The 23,519-nt window shown below is 42.5% G+C and overlaps 1 protein-coding gene across 5 annotated transcripts in view; it reads right to left on the reverse strand.

Moving 5' to 3' along the window:
- The window catches only part of ASRGL1 (asparaginase and isoaspartyl peptidase 1), a 53,405-nt gene that overhangs the window by 13,303 nt on the left and 16,583 nt on the right, over nucleotides 1-23,519 (reverse strand). For 4 of the 5 annotated variants that reach the window (XM_073336394.1, XM_073336396.1, XM_073336397.1 and 1 more), the window contains exons 4-7: nucleotides 15,472-15,626; nucleotides 12,832-12,950; nucleotides 10,496-10,606; nucleotides 664-7,125 (exon numbers count right to left, since the gene is read on the reverse strand). In XM_073336394.1, the coding sequence (XP_073192495.1) occupies nucleotides 6,854-7,125; nucleotides 10,496-10,606; nucleotides 12,832-12,950; nucleotides 15,472-15,626 (657 nt within the window). In that variant the 3' untranslated portion in view covers nucleotides 664-6,853. Of the gene's footprint in view, nucleotides 1-663; nucleotides 7,126-10,495; nucleotides 10,607-12,831; nucleotides 12,951-15,471; nucleotides 15,627-23,519 lie in introns of those variants that run through there. The other variant, XM_073336398.1, reaches the window with a different exon arrangement.

The following is a 23,519-nucleotide window of genomic DNA, read 5'->3' on the forward strand; positions in this document are numbered from 1 at the left end:
CATGCATAGGCATGTTGCCCAAGTCACAATCTAGCCCTATACTGCTCCACAAAATTGTTTCTTCTTAATTAAAAATCTGAAAATGAAGAAGTACAGTCAAGGTGATGGTGGAGTGTTGCTGAGTCTAGCAGAGCTCCTTCTAAATCTGCAGAGCTCCATAGAGCTTCCACAGAAGGGTTTCTACAGGATTAGACTTGTAACAGACTCATCTTAAACTCCTTTGTAATTGTACAAGCAGCTGATAATGCCCAGGGATATTCCATACTCTCCCGCAAGCAAATAAATATATCAGTGCTCCAAGATTACATTTGGTACATAAGAATATCTACGCTTGGCCCATAATTGTCCACATGCCACTAGACCCCACTCATCTGTAACTCCTATTGAGATGGGGGTTAAAGTGCCAAGGATACTAAATACTATTGGCAACCCTACCATTCTGTATAAGCCACTTCAGCATCATGGCTTGCTTACTGTAGATAGGATATGGACATAGAGAATTTAAAAAAAGCATAGGATGTGTTATTTTTATTGTGGTTATTTTATAAGGGAACATGTTTGCTACCATACTATTAGTTGATCTAATTTCACAAAAAGTACGGGTCATAGCAGTAGCTAAAGATGTACTGGTTATTAAATTATACAGTAATAATACACAATAGGTGTGGCTAATAGAAAAATTTATTGCATAAAGGTTTGTTATGAAAGAATCTTACTAAAAGATTATTTTCCTTCACAAAAACACTGTCAAACAGATTAATATGGTAAAATTATGTAGGAACAAGGTAAAGATAATGCTGTGGTCTAAAGCCCTTCCAACTTTACCAAGTGCTTTAGACACAGTACAAATAAGCATGAGCATTGTATCAGGGAGGTTTGTTAACAGAAACAATTGCATTTGTGGTGGCACAATCTGCTTTTATGAATTCACTGCTTCAGAGAACTACTTTCCTGCTAATCATCATGAATTTCTCATCTATGTATTGATAAGGGTACCTATCAACTTCTTATCTAGGCAGTGAAGATTGCATGCTGTTATGTTTACTATTAATGAGGCTTCGTTTTCATCTTTATCATAGTACTGCAAAAATGTTATTCCCCCAGTTCAAACTACAAGTATAATGTTTTAGAGTGTGGATTCTTTTTTTTTTAAATTCCAGGTTTACCATGTGTGAATTAAGTAAATTAAAGCTCCTTATTGTTAGCTTTTCCCCAAACCAGGGAACTACAGTTCCTTTGCATCATTCTCTCTCTTTCCCCCTCCCGCAAAGTGTCTGGGAACTGGTGCCTAATAAGGTAGGCTTTTACGCTTCTATTGTATTTAGAAACTTAGTTGGCAGTAACCAACAGTTGTTACCCGTATGATGGGTGTTCAAAGGTGGTCAAAACTCAGTTTTTAGTGGTTAGGTGTTCACTTCATCATCAATGGTACTGGCAGTCTCCGAGACTGGGGATGGAGATGAACTACTCTCATGTCATGACTCATGGCTTCTTTTTTAGCACAGCATTGAGGCATGTTAACTGGGAGTCTGCAGAAACTTACACATGGCTACTGCCCTGCAATGAAGTATATACCCCATCCTGTCTCTGAAAGTGAGTTGTAGCTCACGAAAGCTTATGCTCAAATAAATTTGTTCGTCTCTAAGGTGCCACAAGTCCTCTTTTTCTTTCAACCTACCTGGTTGCACCAGGAGGGTAGGTTAGGCTTAATTAAAGATGAAGCCCAGCTGGGGAAGGAAATGAGTGGTGATTATAAATGCAGGAAGTCTGGAGCAGAAAAATAAAATATTCTGTGTGGAAGTTCTAAAACACATTCAGCGTGGAATGTGGAGAAGGGGGAAAATGCCACTGAGGGAAGAGTGCTATTAGTACAATACCACGTAACACCAGGGCAGAAAGATAATATAAGGGGGGGGGGGGAGAGGGACAGATGAAGATGCCTACAAGTAGTACAATGAGAAATTTATAGCATTTATGACAGAAGTGAATAATTGCACTTTATAGACAGGAAAGAAGACTGAAAGAATACCAAAAGTAGCAAAACAGTATTTACATATAGGCCATCTCTCAATAGAACACACTGATGCAATTTTAAATGAAGGTACAGTAATGCAGTTTAAGCAATGTGTTTCTAATTTTTTTTTTTTTTTTTTTGCTGGTACGTAGTTTAACAACACATGGTCAGGTATTAAAGGAAACTTTAAATGAAAAAAAAAATCCTTGATGTGATACATGTACAAGAAACATGGTTAGTGAGAACTTATGTTTAGACTTCCAGGATACGATATAATCTGACATGACAGAGAAATAACTACAACTATAAAGACGCTTCCTGCTCTAAAGGAAGGTCTTAGTTACATTGACATAGATGTACAGAACGTAAGTTTTGAGTACAATGCTGTTGAGATTCCTCTGCAGAATAGCACTGCCTTTATACAAACCACTAAGATTCACAACCCATCTAAAAAAAACCTAGACAATCTAGAATTGGAAGAGTTAGTTAAGGGTGTCAAAGGCCTGGATATTATTTGTGGAGATTTTAATAGCCATAATGAATTATGAGGAAGCAGGAAAACTGATTATAATGACAAATGCCTGGAACAATTCATTGAACTGCACAGCCTGGTATTGCTCGATACTGGAGCACCTAGTAGGTTTAATTCTGTGGATAGACCCTTTGTATGTTTAGATCTGAGAATTGCAACAAGCAATATAGAATGTAAATGCAGCTGGGAAATCTATAAAGAGGCCAAGGTAATGTTGAAAACACTGAAGAAATTCCTACCTAGAGCCTTAGAAAGGCAAACTGGGGACTCTAACAGTAAATGTGCTGAATATCTAATATCCAATTGTATAAGTGATAATCTAGAGGAATTTCATGATAATACAATAAAGGGAGTTGTAACAGCAGCCAACCTAGCTATATGTAAGACACCAAACTGCCAGAAACTCAGATATCCAGTTCCCTAGTGGAACGAAGGTTGTCAAGCAACAATTAAAGAAATATATACAAACAAGCAAAAAGTACAATGAATAGCAAGGACTTAATGAACTATAAAAGATGTAAAGCAGTGGTGCAAAGAATTAAAAATGCAAGAGAGCTGGATAAAGTATTGTGGGAAAATGAACAACGATTCCAAGGTTTCAGAGAGAAATAAACAATTTAAAAGAATGAATGGGATATGGAGTAAAAACAAAAATTTATACGTGGTCTTATAGTAAATGATAAAGTTGACATTTCTAACTTAGGAAAAATGAATATTTTAGCAAAAGAGTTCCAAAAAGTTAGTAGTGATAAAAATCAAAGAAAGGAGTTTGGTGAACAAAAAATGTTTGCTGAAGAAAATTGTGAGCTCTTACATGACAGGGTAGAATATAAAGATGATGTACTGAATGAAAATTTCAGCAAACAGGAACTCAAAAAAGCTACAGGCAAAAGTAAAAATGCACTATCCCAAGTAAGGATAACATATGTAAGGCAATGCTTAAGCACATACTGGAAGAGCACTTGTTTTACTGAATTATAGAATATGGGGAAAAGGAATACTGGCAGCAGAATGGAATTAAGCGGTAGTTATATTGATAGGAAAACCTGGCAAATTATGCAAAGACCTCATGCATATAGATCTATTGCCCTGACATCCTGTGTGGGCAACATTATGAAAAGACTGATAAATGAGAGATTAGTAGTGTACTTGGAAAAAATGAAATTATAAACCGTGTACAAAGTGGTTTCTGGAAAGGAAGATGCATAATTGATCATATTGTAAGATTAGAAACAAATACAAACCAGATTTTGATAGCTGTCTTTTTGAACACAGAAAAACGTATGACATGCTATGGAGGGAAGCTTGGATGTATAAACTAGCCGCAGTTGAAGTAAGAGGAACAACGTTTTGGTGGATAAGAGATTGCTTAAGTGGTAGAACCATGCAAGTCGGGGGGGGGGGGCAGTTTGTCAAATATTTATAAATTTACTAATGGCATTTTACAGGGGAGTATTATCAGCCCAACAGTGTTTAATATTATTATTAATGCTCTCCCGGGGAGTATACAGGCAGGAATAGGTATTAGTCTATTTGCGGATGACTGTGATATATGGGCCAAATATAGAAGACTTAAGATAGCTGTGGAGAGAACCAATAAGGCACTTGGGAATTTCAGAATGGGGAGATACTTGGGGATTTAGGTTCTCACTTGCCCAAACAAAAAGGGCAAGATCTTCACCAAAAAGGAAGACTGGGGAAGAATGGAACCTATCTCTCTAAACAGAAAAAATCAGGTAGTTCAAAATGTTACATTCTTAGGAGTTATGTTCAATAAACTAACTTGGAAGGGTTACAGATATATGGTATATCAAGTATAATGGTGATATCAGAATATCAGAATTAACTATAAAGATAGGATGAATCTGCTTAAAAGTATTGCTGGGAACAACTCGGGGTGCAGATAAGAACAAACTGTTGATGCTGTAAAGGGCATTAATAAGACCATTTACAGATACCAAGACTTTAAATCAAATTCTAAAACAACACTTAAAAAAAAATTTTTTTTTAAGTCAGAGCCCAAGATCCAAGCGAAGCTCTGGGAATCACATGTTGTGCAAGTATTACAACTCTGGAATCTCTCTTGTGTGCTGCAGGTAGCAACCCAAGAAATGCCTATAAATTTAGGTAGAAATTGTTAGATTTAACCTTTTCAGCGAAGGTTAATGAAACTAGCAAAGATAAGAGTACTAAACAAATATACGAGACAGTTGGGAATTAAGTAGGCACAAACTCCCACCTGAAAACAGGGTCAAAAGGTGGGTTAAAAGGAAGGTCTGGAAGAAATAAAAATCTTAGTCATGGGAAATCAACCGTAGCTGGATGGTTGTCTCTCCAGGTGTGGATTTGAAATTATATGATACAACAAAGGTAAGAGCAGGACTATCAAATACGACGGCTATAATTTATGAGTTTATACATGGCAAATGGGGTCAGCATTGCCAAATCTATACTGACTGCTCTAGAGATGAGAACACAGCTTTGGAAGGGACTTTTGTATCTCTGAATCTGGAATTAAGAGACCTATGAGACTACGCAATTTTGTGGCCATTATGACAGGTATATCAAGTATAATGGTGATTAGAAAGGAAGCCTCGGAAAGCAGCACTGGTTCAATCAATTATTCTTAACTAAAGAGAGTACAATTGTGTATACCTATCATAATATTGTGGATTCTGGTGCTTGCTGGGATACTGGGCACCAAAATGGCAGATAAAGCAGTGAAAAATGCCTTAAAATGAGATTGACATAAAGAGCCCTCTGAGTATACAGGACTTCAAAAGTTTGGTTAAGAGAGAACTTAAGAAGGAATGTCAAGAACTATGAACCCAAGAGAAAAAAAGGACAAGGGTCCTATCACAAATGTCCTAAACTTGATGATATTGGTATACTTAATAGCCATGATAGAAGAAGTGAAGTAGCTATACATTTAGAGGGCTAACAGGTCACTCCGACCTGAATGGTAATTTATATTTACTAAACAAGCACAAAATGGGTTATGGACACCTATAGTCCAAGAAACAGTTAAGCATCTGCTGTGGCAATGCAAGGGCAGTTACATAAAAAGAAAAAATCTATATGAAGAACTGAGACGCACCCAAGGTGAAAGAATATAGTCTGAAACGATTGGAAAATGGGGTAGTATTAAAAAAGAATTTCTTTGATTTTTAAGGATACAGTACTGGGTGAGAGGATATAGATTTTGCTTATACAAAAACTGCTGTAGGTGGCAGTCATAGCCTCATAGGTGGAGGCTGCTGCACCATAAAAAAGGAAGCAGAAAGAAAAAGAAAGAGGGGACCTTCAGGGAGAGAGAAGAATTCTGCATTCACTCCTCAGGTACAAGAGAGTAGCAAGACCCTGAGGGTTGAGGAGGAAGTCTAGGAAGAAGGTTGGCCCTGGGACCCTCTTATGGGTAGAGAAGTCTAGCAAGAGGCCAGGTGAGACACAGTACAGCCACTAGGACCAAACAAGCTTCAATGGGCTGAGCTCTGATAAAAGACAGGATCTGGACTTCCCGAAAGAGAGCCCTGGCAGGTGGTTAACTGAGGGACTGTATAAGGGAAACTTAGGAGGGATGAAAAGTGAAGATGGGTTAAATTGTACACTTGGTATGAGATTTACTGGCAGATTCCAGGGGGAAGTTCTGACCCTGAAAGGAGGGTGAATTTATAGAGGATGTGAGAGAGGTCTGCTGACAGACTTGGTAGGAAGAAGTCCAAAGAGGCAGCAGTAAGGAGTCTGACATGGTAGACTTTGGCTGCTGGTTGTAGGGTCCTTGGACTGGAACCTAGCGTAGGGGGAGGACCTGTGTTCCCCTGCTGGCCATCAGGGAAGGTGGCATGAAGCCCCCGATATAAATGGAAAAGGACTTTTGACAGCCCTGAGATAAGCAGCTCTAAGGACTACAGGGGGCCAGAATCAGGGCTGAAGACCTTTCGTAAGGACATTAGATTATCTGTTGGACTTCACTACCCTAGAAGGGATGGAACCTCGCTGGAGAGGCTGAGTCACAAGAAGAGGCAGACCGCTACAGGGCTGGCGCAACTGTCGGCAGAGGGTGCTAGAAGAGAGCCATCTGCGCTAGGCCCAGACATGAGGGGACGCCCTTTTACACACCTGTACTCTATCTGGTTTTTGAAAAGAGGATACCAGCCCTGGTGCTTTCTAGAGACATTGAAAACGATCACCATATCCACATCCATTATCTTTAAGTCCAGTACCTCTTTCAGTTTGCTTGTAAAATGTGGTGCATTCTGGGAACATTTAATAGAGGATAAATCTTTTCAGAAAGATAACGTCAATTTTTACTGCACCCCATGAAGACTGAGATCTTTGTCCTGCTGTACTGTCCACTTTTCTTCATCCCCAGAATTGCATACAGAGCTCGTATGTATCTCCCCAGTGTAAATGCCATACTGCAATTGGTCATCCTTCACTGTAGCCCAAGACATCTGCTTGGTGGAGAATCTTGCTGCCCAGTCCCCTGAATTGCTGACAACTATGACACCTCCTAATCCACCCACCCTGGTTTTCATATAATTCAATGCAGTGTCAGCAGCCTCCGCCGGTGACATTCCTGAAAACAAAAACACAGAAGAGTGATGATCATGTAGTATCTGCTTCTGGTCCTATTTAAGTCAATGACAAAATTCTCTTCAGACTTCACTTTGTGCAGAACCAGGCCCTCTGGTATTTCTTTCCTTTACTGAATGCTCAAGAAGTTACAAGTGCAATGGCTAGAAAAAGCTTCATTTATGGGAGGAAACTGAACAACTGCAAATAGCTTCTATGCTGTAGTAACTGCAGAGACAGGGTTTATGTAGCTTCCCATTATTCTGAGGTTTTAGTCTTTTTGACTTAGCGTAACTGGTGAACTTTGTAGTTCAGTGACACATAATGGGACTTTTTTGAAGGGTGGTGGTGGTCACTGTTGGCAAATGTGCCACTAGCAGTGGTCTGCCAGGGAATTTCTTTCTAATAGGACTTGAACACACACAATAATTCACAGAGTGAGAGTTTAAAGTCAGGAGGGACCATTAGATCATCTAGTCTGACCTCCTGTATATGACAGGCCACCAATCTCCCCAGCACCCACACAAAACCCAACAACCAGAAGTAGACAAAAGTATCACAGCCCTCAGAAGATTAGACTATTACGAGCCACAGGCAGAGAATAGGAGGGACTGAAGTGCACCATGCCTGAGGCCCCTCACAATGGCAGAGAAATGATTGAGATATACCCAGATAATCCTGGCAAGTGACCTACACCCCCAGGCTGCAGAGGAAGGCAACCCAAACCCCCACCCCAGGTTACTGCCTATCTGACTTGGGTGAAAATTCCTTCCCAACCCCATATATGGTGATCAGTTAGACCCTGAGCATGTGAGCAAGAACCAGCCAGCCAAGAGCCCCTAAGAAAGAATGCACTGTGGGAACCCCTACAAAGTTAAACCAGTGAACCCTGAGGAGCTCAGTGTGTGAATTTTGTATGTGATTAATTTTGGTAATATGGACGCTGATGCTACTGTGGGTGCAGCCACTGTCGGGCAGGATCTGCTTGTCAGCCCTCATATTGTTACCGGACTATGCACTAATGACACCAACAGCCAAGTTCCTTTACCACACTCAATCCCTATTAATTGGAGCACTTTATAAACAAATTGAAGAACATTTTGTCCTATGCAGAAGTCTGTTAATAGTTATAGTTGTTCACAAGCTGTAACCTTTCATTTGTCTCCAGAAATGCCGTAGTGCTGGTCTTAATACTGTGAACTAAAGCAGCTGTGATGTTACATTGTTCGTGTCCGTGGTGTGTGTGACTACTGACTATATGCATTAGCCCTCCTTCAAACTTTCTGTGAAAAAAACAGAATAGAAACTATTCACAATCTTTGCCACTGCAAGATAGGAATCCATTTACTGAGGTAAAATCCTGACTACTAAGTCAGTGGGAGTTTTGCCACTGTCTTCAACAGGATCAGGATTTCACCCTGTGACTTTTCACCAAGGCAACAGCTGCCACCATAAGGCAGAAATTCCAATAGCTGTTAAAAGATTTTTTCCAAACAAGTCACAGATTATACATGACAAGAAGAATTTACATGAACCTGCAATCCTTGGCACCCAGCAAAATGGAGGAAACTAATTAAATACACTGCTCCAAACATTCCTTCAAATATCGAGGAAACAGAAATAAGACTCTCCCCAAATGAAAGATGTTAAGGAAGAAGCCAGCCATTCTTAACACTTCATGGATGCATTATATGCAACACTGGTATTCTAAGTCACTTGTTTCCTATTTTTAGGAGTCTAAATCCTATTTTCAAAAATAAATTAAGCATTTAGGAGCCTATATCACACTGTGACTTTCAATGACATTTAGGCTCTTAAGTCACTTAGGCGCTTTTGAAAAATTTTTCTTAAGTGTGCGCGCAGGCTTACTTTACAGTTCTTAAATATTCTGCTTCTGTTGGCAGCTCAAGGGCTCAAAGTAGCAATAACTATAGGACTGAGTTTTGGCCCTCTCTTGAAATGCTGAGGAATTGCTCATTTGCTGGGGTCTTTGCCTGAAAGATGGGTTGCTCCTCAACATTTCAGGGACGGCTGAGTAGTGGCAAGCTAGCAATGGTTTTATCCTACACACTAAGAAATTTAGAAATGTTTAAAAAGGGTTTTAGTGAGATTCTCCTCTCAGGCTGGTGTAAATCAGGTGTAACTCCATTGAAAACAATGGAGTTACTCCAATGTAAACCAGGGTATGTGAGAAAAGAACCTGGCTCAATTCTTTATGGTAAATTTAAGATTGGAAGGCCATTTATGAAAGGAATGAACTCCAGTGAAACAGGACAGTGAGTGGGGCTGTGGCATGTTAGGGCTTTGAGGAATAATCTGCACGGAGTATTATATTTTACACTGATAATTTCTCTTGGCTCTACTAAGAATGAACCATGAATAGCATATGTTGGGACCACAAAACATGTAGCAGTTACAGAAATCTTCTCAGCTGCTACTTGCCTTCTTGTTTCGCATTTCTCTTATGAACAGGAATGTAAATGAAAAATGGTTTACTGTAGTTCAGATTCCGGTAAGAGTCTCAAAAGTTATTGCTCTTTAATACTTGCAAACCGTATCTTTCTAAAAATAGTGGTGATGTCTACATTAATGGTTCTGTAACTGCATGCAGTACAAGTATGTTGTCTGACTGTTTACAGGCTGTAATATAATCAAGGGTTTGGATGACATCCGAACTGATGAAGGTAAAGCTTAAAGAGTCATCCACAGTTAGATTGTGTTACAGTCAGATGAGACACTCCATGCCAGCTGTTTACCACATATGCACCTAGTCTACTTAACATACAGTTTAATACACTTTCCAAAACAAAACTAAAATGCAGTCATATTAATTCCTTTTTGAACAGAGAGAAAAAGGTTGTAACATTTCTGTTGCTACAAGCAATTCAATCCTATGAATTGTTATAGCCGATAGAGTCTCTAAGCTTCTTGTGTTATGGAAGCTTTGCACTTTGCTTTATTTGTACTTTTTTTTTTAAACTAATACTTGCTTACATTTGCATTTTTCCAATTCTCTGCTAATGAAATTACTTAAAATTGTAAAGAAAGCTTCAGTTAAATATAAAATAATGTATATGAATAATGATATTTTACGATGCTGTATCTAAAACATGATGGAACAAAAATATCCACACTACTTGATATTCAAAGAATACAGTTGGAATTTATTTGGTTTGCACTTTTAGTCCTGCTGTTTTGTGTGTGTTTTGAGATAATCCAACCATAAGAAAAAAAAAAAAGCTTTCCCGGCCATTTTTTTTTGGGGGGGGGGGAGGGAAAGAGGGCAGCAACTGCATTGCTAAGAGTATAATTTACATAAACCAGTTAGTTCCAGTCTTACTTTCCTTCATCTTACTGGAAATTTTAGATTGTACCTTGTTCCATATGATAGAGAATAAGTCGGGCTAGGACCACTTTCATCATGCTTTCTCCATGTCCTGTGGTAGAGGTGGCACCAACATGGTTATCAGCATAGCCTCCACTTCCTGCTCAAAGAAAAAGTATGGTACTAAAGCTTTAGAGCAAAAGAGATTTACAAGCAATGCATGATTTCAAATCACAGGCCAATTTCTAAAGTTCTGGAGGTCCTGTTTGCTTCTAGGGTCAAAAAACTAAAAGTTCATATTTGAGATCTTTGTCTCTGATTTCTTCCTCAAAGTTTCAACAACAGTGTGAGAAGTCAGTCACAGTTGGAAGAGGTTGGTTGCCGAGTTATAGGGTTGGAAAGATAATGGCATAATGGGGAAGGAGGAATAGTGGGGAGTCTGATGTTGGAATAGGAAGGAGTGAGCATTAATAGTAGCTAGATCAGTAGCAGGTAGATGGAGGAGAGGCATGCAGGGAAGACAAGGTGGAAAGGCAGGCAGGGTGATGGTGGGAAAATAGGAAGCCAGAAGTGGAAGATGTGAGGCAGCTGGACTTGCACTGATGACTGACTGGCTAGGGAGGTGCACTCCAGGAATGTGCTGACCAATGGGCAGCAGAGAGGTGGTAAGAGCCAGCCAGGTAGCAGCACTAAGATTCCACTGTGACAGATCATGGGAGAAAAGCTCAAACAGGAGAGATGTTTCCAAGTCAAAAGGCTGCACTGACTCAGGAGTGCAACAAACCTGCTGATGTCAGAGGATCCTGCAGGTGCCATCATTTAAGCAACAGATGTTTGTGCCTCTCTGTGGGTCACTAGAACCAGCACCAAAGTTAAGGTCCTACAGCCACCTGATATCCCAACTCTCACCTACAACAACCACTCACTGTACTATTCTTTTTAAAGTCAATCTAGGGCTCATGAATCGTGCAATTAATAGTTACAGTGTCAGGAGCCATGGAAAACTAAGTCAAATTATCAGTTGCTTATACTTTTAAAATTCTTTGAATTAAAAAAAAAAAAACAAAAAACAAACCAGTAGAAAAATCTTGCATTCAGAAGAGACATGGTTTCAAGCATGCTCCTTCTTATTAATGTTGTGCCTCCCCCTGAGCAATGAACCTTAAAAAGGCCACACACCGATGATACTCTTGGAGAGAAAAAAGTTCTAGTAGACAATATTTTTGAACAGGAAACTCCTGCAGGCCCTTTGAGGGCCACACATTTGGTGCCTTATTCCTGCAGACCACAGGGGAGAGATAGGAGAATGACTTCATGTGGGTAAGTACATCACCCTTGCCAAGCATTAAGAGACTGGTTAGAGGCCGTAAGATGTTCAGGGGTCAACCAAAATCTTTCCCCCTCCTGCAATCCTATTTAGGCTTTAACATCTGCCAAGCTTAATAAGGCTCTTTGTGAGTGCAGGTGTATTTTGAGGAATCCCATTGAGACAATTAAGGCAGATCAATCTCCAGCTAGCGTCCAAAGACTTGTGGGGGGATGGGCCCTGATGCACCTCCTACACAGCATAGAGTGATGAACCTGAGGTCCTCAGGAGAAGCAGAATGCTCTCATGCTGCTGACCCCCCTTCCCATCATCACCACTACTTCATTCCATGACCCTTATCCACTGGCTCCCTTCCCTACCATTCTATCCCTTCCCCTTCGCTATGCTGGTCATCTCCACTGTATCTGCTAAGGTCGTTATTTGCCATGGGCCTTTGAAGGTGCACAGGACAGGATTACTACAGTTAGCATGGAGTTTAGGATGGGGAGCAGCAGAGAGTGAAAGGTTTTCCTCCTTCCCACCCAAAAAGGGACACTCAACTTCCCTCCCTATGCAGTGAAAATGTTGCCATGTTCTATTCTGCAACCCCCCAAGAACCCTGCATGCGTAATAGGAGTGTGGATAGTTACAAGAGTTTTGTTCCTTGGGGTATCTGAGAAGTGACTATCTTGTTGATTACTAGGAAGAAACAAGCTAGTTAGTATTGCACCGAATGGTGCTCGGCTTCATTTTTTTTCTTCTAACACTAGCTCCAAAATGCAGGGGCCCTGAAGATCTATGTGACGGGGCAGAGAAGACCTACACCAGCATGGTTAAGGACAGCCACTTTGCTATAACTGACAGGTTTGAGAGTAGCAGCCGTGTTATTCTGTATTCACAAAAAGAAAAGGAGTACTTGTGGCACCTTAGAGGCTGTGTGGAAGGAGCAGTCGTTAAAAAGGATAAACTGACTCTTTTTAGTATATTTAAATTTAAGCCTCAATTCTAGATCAGCTAGTGTCAAAGATTCATTTCAATCATCGAAAATGTGATTGTTAACTGATTTCATTTACCCGTACCTATACATGCTGAATCACCGACTCGGCCAACCAGTTTATTAGTGAGTCCCCCAGTGGATGTTGCACAAGCTACGTTTCCTTCATTGTCTATAGCAACAGCACCAACTGTTCCAGAGTCTCTGCCAAGAATAGTATTTCACAGAATTAGGCAGGGTTAAGAATACTTGCCAAAGCATGTTGTGTCCATTCTGCAGGTAGCTTTTACAAATGTGAGATTACAACAGAAGTCTACAATGAATGTCATTAACTTTAATCTAGCCTCATGCCAGAATCACTTAATTTTCATATAATTGTTTGTTTGTTTTTTTAATGTAGGGAGTTTCATTATAAAAAACCACTATCCATTTCAGATAACAAGCAATATGTTACAATTCTGACATAGTATCAACCTTAGAATTGATAGCACAGATGTCAAACCCTTGGCCTGTTTGCTCTATTTATTTGATTTCCCCATGATAAATTTATATGATACGGTATGAAAGCTTTCATCTGGAAAGAATAAAAAAAATCCCTAGCCCTCCTGTGAAAATAATTTTTCAGATGGGACCTACTGAAGCTCTGAATTAGCCAGAAACAGAAACTCAGAAGTGGGAACTGCCTCCACTGTTCCAATTGGATGAGAGCTCTAAAGCCTAGTGATGATTATTCATTTATCTTTTTGAATGTAAGAAATAGCAGTGGTCCTAAAAATGCCCTGCATCACTCCCCCGCCTGAGACTGACCAGCACGCGTTGCTTCCCGCAGCTCCCATTGGCCGGGAATGGCGAACCACAGCCACTGGGAGCTGCGGGCGGCCGTGCCTGTGGACGGTCAACGTAAACAAACTGCCTCACGGCCCGCCAGCAGATCACCCTGACGGGCTGCGTGCAGCCCACGGGCCGCAGGTTGCTCACCACTGCTCTAAAGCCTAAAATGTCTGAGTTAGTGTGAAGTGATAGAAACAGCTACAAGCAGGGCTGAGAACTCTTTATTTAGAGTATCACCATGTTGAATCATCATTGAATTTTGAAGTCTGTTACCATCCTGTTTGTATGTTCTCAGCCCTTTAGCCATGTGGTGTACAGGCTACGGTAAGACATGTATCTATGCCATGCCAAGAGTCCTAGACCACTGTGATATTGGAGGTAACAACCATTCATCCACCCTTACTCTAGAGCTAATTTACATATAACAGTTGCATTGGTTGTATGAGGGAGATGGCACAGATGGCAGATTACTTGGCCCAGCTGCCACAGTCCTTCCAAACCACCCACCCAATACAACCAGCACACACAATCCCAAATACATACACAATCCCTTAGTTCAGTGCACACCCTTCACTTGCCACCCCACAAATCAACGCATCTCCCAGCACAACCCCTGAGACCTCAAGCAACACAACCAGCATACATAGTGACCACCTACACCACTCTGAAGTCTGAGTCAGTGCAAAGTGAGTAAAACAGCTACAAGAATGGTTGAGAGGTCTTTCGATTTAGAAGATCACCAGGTGGAAGCCTCACTAGGATTCGTGGTCTGTTACCCCTTAACTAGTAGCTGAAAGTCCATGCTGTTGCATGGTTGTAATTCGTTAAGAATATATCCTCACCTTGTCTACAGCAAGAGGTTGGCTGACCTGTGAGATGTACCTTGTGTCATACTACTGTACTACTTAATAAAATAGCTAAGTAAACAATACATAATATATGGTCTTTCTATTAAAGAGTTTTTGCCCCCTTCCACTGTCACAAGATTGAAGCTCAAACAGTTAGTATTATTAAACCCCACTCCCCACTGAAAAGGTCAGTCATTTTGATAGTTGGTTATTCTCCCTACTGTTTTTTCCCCCACCCCCTATTTTATTACAAAAAGTTTCTTTCTTTCAAATGTCCTTCATTCTGCTGCTGTCTCCTACCCTTTCTCTCTGCTAATGGCTTTGTTTTCTCCTCCATCCCACCCAGAACTTGGTTTTTAGGTTATTTTAGCAGTGCATTTTTAACCACCACATTTTCTGGTCTGCTTGTTTTCTCAGTGACCAAGTACCACTGCCAACCCCTGAAGAGGGGAGCTATGAGCCAAAATTTGGTAGATGAGAAATTAATGGTTTGATCCAGTTTAAACAAATCCCAGTCTATGTTGGTTATGCAGACTTATGGATAGATATGTATGTTCTGCCAGGGTCTAGCCATTGGTTTAGCAGTGGAGACAGTGCCCCATTTAAACCGCAGCTCTCCTTTGGAGAGTGACTCTATAGAGATAGCACTTCCTTGCTCACCAGATCTGCTCAGTGTTTTTATTCAGGACTATCTGCTAACTTCAGTTGAAATATTTTTTTGCCACCTGCCTATGGTGGAGGGCCCATACTGCTAAGTGAGCATGAGCTGGATTCTCTTCCTTCTTCAGCATCAATAGGATTGTTTCCCAAATTTCTTCAATTACACTTGAGCAAGCCTACTGAAGGTTGCCCACATATCACGGAGGGCATAATTTGAAAACCACGTGGAAGCACATGTATATGTCAGGGCAGAACTAAGCCCAAGGAACTACTTTCAGATCCCATAGCAAGTCTGCATGGTTGCTAGTTAAGGAAAGCACTTACTGACACCACAAACTGAGTGTATGAGAGGCATTAGAGTGTAACATTTTTTGTGCAGTACCTACTTTTTAAACTCCTGAGGGTTAGAATCTGGCTCAAGGTTCTTGCTCCATCTCTCCCTGGATCTTTCTGTTATAAGTTTCTCCCCTGGAATCTCAGGAACACCCATGGCCTTGGCAAAAAGCTTTGCCCCATGGTCAGTCAGCAACATGTGCTCTGTCTGATAGGGAAAGAAAAGAAACTCTTGACACTAATTGGTGTTCAGTACTGATCTGTACAGTCTTATATAAACACTTCATTGTTTTTAAAAATGTATTTAAAGACTTTTTTTGTTTTAACTTCTTGGAAACCAATAAAACTAATAAAAGGCACAATTGTGGCTCCAATCCTGCTCCCATTGACTTAAGTAGGAGTATATTTGGATTCCTATGTGACTTTTTGATGGAACAGGAGGATTTTGGATTCAATAATCCAAAAAAAAAAACAACAACAAAAAAACCCCCAAAATAATTAGCATTAACAGAATATAATTGCCTTCAAATATTCAATACTCATTAGATGAGAAAATTACAATTCACTCATATCAATTTTTTTCTGAAACTAGATAGGATACTGCTATTGTAATCCTTTATAGAACTGGTTTTGCAATCTCTTCCAATCAATCATTGGTATTTTGCTTATCTACATGATTGGTATGGTCAGGTCACTGAGGGTATGTCAACACTGAAATTAGGTCGAATTTATAGAAGTCGGTTTTTTAGAAATCGTTTTTATATAGTTGATTGTATGTGTCCCCACACAAAATGCTTTAAGTGCATTAACTCGGCGGAGTGCTTCCACAGTATCGAGGCTAGCATTGACTTCCGGAGCGTTGCACTGTGGGTAGCTATCCCACAGTTCCCGCAGTCTCCACTGCCCATTGGAATTCTGAGTTGAGAACCCAATGTCTGATGGGGCAAAAAACATTGTCGCGGGTGGTTCTGGGTACATGTCACCAGGCCCTCCCTCCCTCCTTCCTCCCTCTGTGAAAGCAATGGCAGACAATTGTTTCACACCTTTTTTCTTGAGTTACCTGTGCAGACCCCATACCACGGCAAGCATGGAGCCTGCTCAGCTCACTGTCACCATGTCTCCTGGGTGCTGGCAGATGCGGTACTGCATTGCTACACAGCAGCAGCAACCCATTGCCTTGTGGCAGCAGACGGTGCAATAGGCCTGAACACCATCTTCATCGTGTCCAAGGTGCTCCTGGCCGCCTCGGTAGACATGGGCGCAGGGACTAAATTAGGAGTGACTCGACCAGGTTATTCTCTTTAGTCCTGCAGGCAGTCCTATTGTACCATCTTATGGTGAGCAGATTAATCTTTAAACATGCTTGCTATTAAACCATGTATACTATTTTAAAAGGTACACTCACGAGAGGTCCCTTCTCTGCCTGGCGGGTCTGGGAGGCAGCCTTGGGTGGGTTCAGGGGGTACTGGCTCCAGGTCCAGAGCGAGAAACTGTTCCTGGCTGTCGGAAAAACCGGTTTCTCTACTTGCTTGCTGTGAACTATCTTCCTCATCCCCAAAACCTGCTTCCGTGTTGCCTCCATCTCCACTGAAGGAGTCAAACAACACGGCTGGGGTAGTGGTGGCTGACCCCCCTAAAATGGCATACAGCTCATCATAGAAGTGGCATGTTTGGGGCTCTGACCCGGAGCGGCCGTTTGCCTCTCTGGTTTTCTGGTAGGCTTATCTCAGCTCCTTAAGTTTCATGCAGCACTGCTTCGGGTCCCTGTTATGGCCTCTGTCCTTCATGCTCTGGGAGATTTTGACAAATGTTTGGCATTTCAAAAACTGGAATGGAGTTCTGATAGCACAGATTCCTTTCCCCGTACAGCGATCAGATCCCGTACCTCCCGTTCGGTCCATGCTGGAGCTCTTTTGCGATTCTGGGACACCATCAGGGTCACCTCTGCTGATGAGCGCTACATGGTCACCTCTGCTGATGAGCTCTGCACTCATCTGCAGCTTGCCATGCTGGCCAAACAGGAAATTGAAATTCAAAAGTTCGCGGGCCTTTTCCTGTCCACCTGGCCAGTGCATCTGAGTTGAGTGCTGTCCAGAGAGGTCACAATGGAGCACTCTGGGATAGCTCCCGCAGGCCAATACTGTCTAATTGTGTCCACAGTACCCCAGATTTGACCCGGCAAAGCCGATTTCAGCACTAATCCCCTTGTTGGGGGTGGAGTAAGGAAATCAATTTTAAGAACCCTTTAAGTCGAAAAAAAGGGCTTCGTCGTGTGGACGGGTGCAGGGTTAAATCGATTTAATGCTGCTAAATTTGACTTCAACTCCTAGTGTAGACCAGGGCTGAATGACCTGAAGAACTATTTTTATTCTAAGAATAATATGCTCAGTGGTGACCTGCAGAAAAAATTATCCTTTGTTCAAACATTGTTATTCCTTGTAAATAGTAAAATAATAATCCTAAACTTATCACACACTAACATACGTTTTTCTTAACATCTAAAATGACTAAATTGATGTTAACCCACCTCCAAAATATTTACTGATCTATTTAGGCCCAGTTCCTGACATTATGTATGCAAATACCATTCCCGTAGAGTACCTGAATCAGTTGTCACATGAAGTCAATCAATTTGGTGACGGTCCACTTCTTATTATAGTAAGGCCCTGATTCAGCAAAGCACTTAAGCACAGATTTAGGTCATACTGAAGTCAATGGGACTTAAGTACATATTCTTAAAGTTAAGTACCTGCTTAAGAGCTCTGCTGAATCAAGGCTTGAATGAATGTCCTCAAACTTCTGAGCCTCTTTCTATTCCCCCAAAAACATACCTATGAATTTACTCAATGTACCACTTCTGTCATTCTGCTTTACTAGGAGCTTTATAACTTTCTGAAAGAAAGAAGAAGAAAATTTTAAAAGAAAAGCATTTAAAAACATTTTTAAAAGGTCCAAATCCTTTGACTAGTGCCTATCTTGAGCAGCTTGGATGGATCTGGGCAGTTTTGTAGAAGAGAGAATTTGACCCCAAGAGTCTGATCCAATGAGATGCTGAGTGCCATCAACTCCCACTGACTTTTAAGGTTGTGACATGACACAAAAAAACCCCTCCACCCTGACACAGATGCCAGGATACAGTGTTTCACTGTTACTAAGCCCTGGTCTACACTAGGAGTTGAGGTCGAATTTAGCGATGTTAGATCAATTTAACCCTGCCCTTGTCCACACGACGAAGCCTTTTTTTCGACTTAAAGGGCTCTTAAAAATCAATTTCTGTACTCTTCCCCCAACGAGGGGATTAGCACTGAAATCGACCTTCCCGGGTCGAATTTGGGGTAGTGTGGTCGCAATTTGACGGTATTGGCCTCCGGGAGCTATACCAGAGTGCTCCATTGTGACCGCTCTGGACAGAGCTCTCAACTCAGATGCATTGGCCAGGTAGACAGGAAAAGGCCCACGAACTTTTAAATCTCATTTCCTGTTTGGTCAGCGTGGCAAGCTGCCGGTGAGTGCAGATCTCATCAGCAGAGGTGACCATGATGGAGTCCCAGAATCGCAAAAGAGCTCCAGCATGGACCGAACGGACGGTATGGGATCTGATCACTGTATAGGGAGATGAATCCGTGCTATCAGAACTCTGTTCCAAAAGACGAAATGCCCAAACATTTGAAAAAATCTCCAAGGGCACGAAGGACAGAGGCTATAACAGGGATCCACAGCAGTATTGCGTGAAACTTAAGGAGCTCAGGCAAGCCTACCAAAAACCAGAAAGGCAAACGGCCGCTCGGGGTCAGAGCCCCAGACATGCCACTTCTATGATGAGCTGCATGCCATTCTAGGGGGTGCAGTCACCACTACCCCACCCTTGTGCTTTGACTCCGTCAATGGATTATCACACAACGGGGATGCACATTTTGGGGACGAGGAAGATGAGGAGGAGGAGGTGGTTGAAGATAGTGCACAGCAAGCAAGAGGAAAAACCGTTTTCCTCGAGAGCCAGGTCACCCTGGACCTGGAGTCAGTACCCCCCAAACCCACTCAAGGCAGGCTCCCAGACATGCCAGGCGGAGAAGGGAGCTCTGGTGAGTGTACCTTTGTAAATATAATACATGGTTTAAAAGCAAGCGTGTTTAATGATTAATTTTCCCTGAAGACTTGGGATGCATTCGCGGCCAGTACAGCTACTGGAAAAAAGTCTGTTAATGTGTCTGGGGATGGAGCGGAAATCCTCCAGGGACATCTCCATAAAGCTCTCCTGGATGGTCACTCCTCATGGTCATCTGGTTGAAACAGGGTAATTTTATTAAGGGGACATTCAGCGTGGCCATTCCTGCTGGGCTGTTTGCCTGTGGCTGAAAAGAAATATTCCCCGCTGTTATCCACATGGTGGGGGTAGGGGGGAAGCGATCATCCCAGAGAATTGGGGGAGGGGGTGGATGTTCCTGCTGGGCTGTGTGCCTTTGGCTGAACAGAAATCTTCCCTGCTGTTAGCCACATGGTGGGGGGAGGAGTGAAGCGATCATCCCAGAGAATTGGGTGTCTGGGGGGCGGGGGAGGGGGGTTAGTTGGGTTTGGGCTGCACGTTAACTTGAAAACCGCACTCTCCTTTTAAATTGCCAACCCATTTTAAATGGCCAACCCAATGGCTGCTTGGTATGGGAAATGAGGGCACTGCTGTTTGAAGCCATTCCCACATGTTATGAAAGTTAAAGAAGGCAAAAGACTGTGGCTTACCATGGCTGCCTGCAAGCCGAATTCTGTTGCCCGGCCCTGCATGTGTGATCTGTCACACCAAACCGGCAGACCCTCAATATAAGAGGCAAAATGTGACCTTGTACTGAAAGCACACGTGCTATGTAATGTTAACAGGAAGGTTTACCGTGAAAGAGTCTACCCATTATTCTCTTAAAAGGTGTCTTTTTAACTACAACTCTCCGTTTTTTCCCCTCCTGCAGCTGCAAATGTTTCAACGCTCACACTATCATCTCTATCCCAGAGGCTAGCAAAGATTAGAAGGCAAAAAAACAAAAAAAAACAACGCACTCACGATGAAATGTTCTCTGAGCTCATGCAGTCCTCCCACACTGAAAGATCCCAGCAGAATGCATGGAGGCAAGCGATGTCAGAGTCCAGGAAAGCACAATATGAACGCGAGGGCAGGTGGCAGGCTGAAGATAAGTGGCGTCAGCTTGCTGACAGAAGGCAGGAAGCAATGCTGAGGCTACTGCAGGATCAAGCTGACATGCTCTGGTGTATGGTTGAGCCTCAGGAAAGGTAGGAGCACAGACTGCCGCCACAGCCCCTGTGTAACCAACTGCCCTCCTCCGCAAGTTCCATAGCCTCCTCAACCAGATGCCGAAGAATGCGGTGGCATACTGTGGGGCCACGCGCGTACCCATAGCAGTGCCGCTGATCTGAAGGTATACATTGTCCCCAAATGTAAAATAGTTATGGGTAAGGACAAAGTCACAAAGTTTAGCCACGAGGTTAGTCGTGACATTATCGGGGATAGTGTTCTTGACGGCTTGTAGTCCATCTTTGTGTGGAATGTTGGTGTAGAGGGCTTCTACATCCATAGTGGCCAGGAACCCCGACCTGGGATATTCTTCTATCTACTACCCAAGATCCATAAACCTGGAAATCCTGGACGCCCCATCATCTCAGGCATTGGCACCCTGACAGCAGGATTGTCTGGCTATGTAGACTCCCTCCTCAGGCCCTACGCTACCAGCACTCCCAGCTACCTTCGAGACACCACTGACTTCCTGAGGAAACTACAATCCATCCGTGATCTTCCTGATAACACCATCCTGGCCACTATGGATGTAGAAGCCCTCTACACCAACATTCCACTCAAAGATGGACTACAAGCCACCAAGAAAACTATCCCCGATAATGTCACGGCTAACCTGGTGGCTGAACTTTGTGACTTTGTCCTTACCCATAACTATTTTACATTTGGGGACAATGTATACCTTCAAATCAGCGGCACTGCTATGGGTACGTGCATGGCTCCACAGTATGCCAACATTTTTATGGCTGACTTAGAACAACGCTTCCTCAGCTCTCGTCCCCTAACGCCCCTACTCTACTTGTGCTATATTGATGACATCTTCATCATCTGGACCCCTGGAAGAGAAGCCCTTGAGGAATTCCACCATGATTTCAACAATTTCCATTCCACCATCAACCTCAGCCTGGTCCAGTCCACACAAGAGATCCACTTCCTGGAAACTACAGTGCTAATAAACGATGGTCACATAAACACCACCCTATACCAGAACGCTACTGACCACTATTCCTACCTACATGCCTCCAGCTTTCACCCTGACCACACCACACGATCCATTGTCTACAGCCAAGCTCTGCGATACAACCGCATTTGCTCCAACCCCTCAGACAGAGACAAACACCTACAAGATCTCTATCAAGCATTCTTACAACTACAATACCCACCTGCGGAAGTGAAGAAACAGATTGATAGAGCCAGAAGAGTTCCCAGAAGTCACCTACTACAGGACAGGCCTAACAAAGAAAATAACAGAAAGCCACTAGCCGTCACCTTCAGCCCCCAACTAAAACCCCTCCAACGCATTATTAAGGGTCTAGAACTTATCCTGAAGGATGACCCAACACTCTCACAAATCTTGAGAGACAGGCCAGTCCTTGCCTACAGACAGCCCCCCAACCTGAAGCAAATACTCACCAGCAACCACACAACAGAACTACTAACCCAGGAACATATCCTTGCAACAAAGCCTGTTGCCAAATGTGCCCACATATCTATTCAGGGGACACCATCACAGGGCCTAATAACATCAGCCACACTATCAGAGGCTCGTTCACCTGCACATCCACCAATGTGATATATGCCATCATGTACCAGCAACGCCCCTCTGCCATGTACATTGGTCAAACTGGACAGTCTCTACGTAAAAGAATAAATGGACACAAATCAGATGTCAAGAATTATAACATTCATAAACCAGTCGGAGAACACTTCAATCTCTATGGTCACACGATTACAGACACGAAAGTTGTGATATTACAACAAAAAAACTTCAAATCCAGACTCCAGCGAGAGACTGCTGAATTGGAATTCATTTGCAAATTGGATACAATTAACTTAGGCTTGAATAGAGACTGGGAGTGGCTAAGTCATTATGCAAGGTAACCTATTTCCCCTTGTTTTTTCCTACCCCCGCCCCCAGACGTTCTTGTTAAACCCTGGATTTGTGCTGGAAATGGCCCACCTTGATTATCATACACATTGTAAGGAGAGTGATCACTTTAGATAAGCTATTACCAGCAGGAGAGTGAGGTGGGAGGAGGTATTTTTTCATGCTTTGTGTATACAAAAAGATCTTCTACACTTTCCACAGTATGCATCCGATGAAATGAGCTGTAGCTCACGAAAGCTTATGCTCTAATAAATTGGTTAGTCTCTAAGGTGCCACAAGTACTCCTTTTCTTTTTGCGAATACAGACTAACACGGCTGTTACTCTGAAATCTCTCAGATATTGTGGAGTGCACAGCAAGCAGTAATAACAATGGGAATATTGTTTTCGTTGACATCTAAGTGAGTCAGTAAACTGCGCTAGCGCGCTTTTAAACGTCCAAATGCACATTCTACCACCGTTCTGCACTTGCTCAGCCTATAGTTAAGCAGCTCCTGACTACTATCCAGGCTGCCTGTGTACGGCTTCATGAGCCATGGGAGCAAGGGGTAGGCTGGGTCCCCAAGGATAACTATAGGCATTTCAACATCCCCAACGGTTATTTTTTGGTCTGGGAAGAAAGTTCCTTCCTGCAGCTGTTGCAAAACAGACCAGAGTTCCTGAAGATGCGAGCATCATGTACCTTTCCCAGCCATCCCATGTTGATGTTGGTGAAACGTCCCTTGTGATCCACCAGTGCTTGCAGAGCCACTGAAAAGTACCCTTTTCGGTTTATGTACTCGCTGCCTTGGTGGTCTGGTGCCAAGATAGGGATATGGGTTCCGTCTATCGCCCCACCACAGTTAAGGAATCCCATTGCAGCAAAGCCATCCACTATGACCTGCACATTTCCCAGAGTCACTACCCTTGATAGCAGCAGCTC

The sequence above is a fragment of the Lepidochelys kempii genome, chromosome 3, assembly GCF_965140265.1.
Source record: "Lepidochelys kempii isolate rLepKem1 chromosome 3, rLepKem1.hap2, whole genome shotgun sequence".
Classification (NCBI taxonomy): domain Eukaryota; kingdom Metazoa; phylum Chordata; order Testudines; family Cheloniidae; genus Lepidochelys; species Lepidochelys kempii.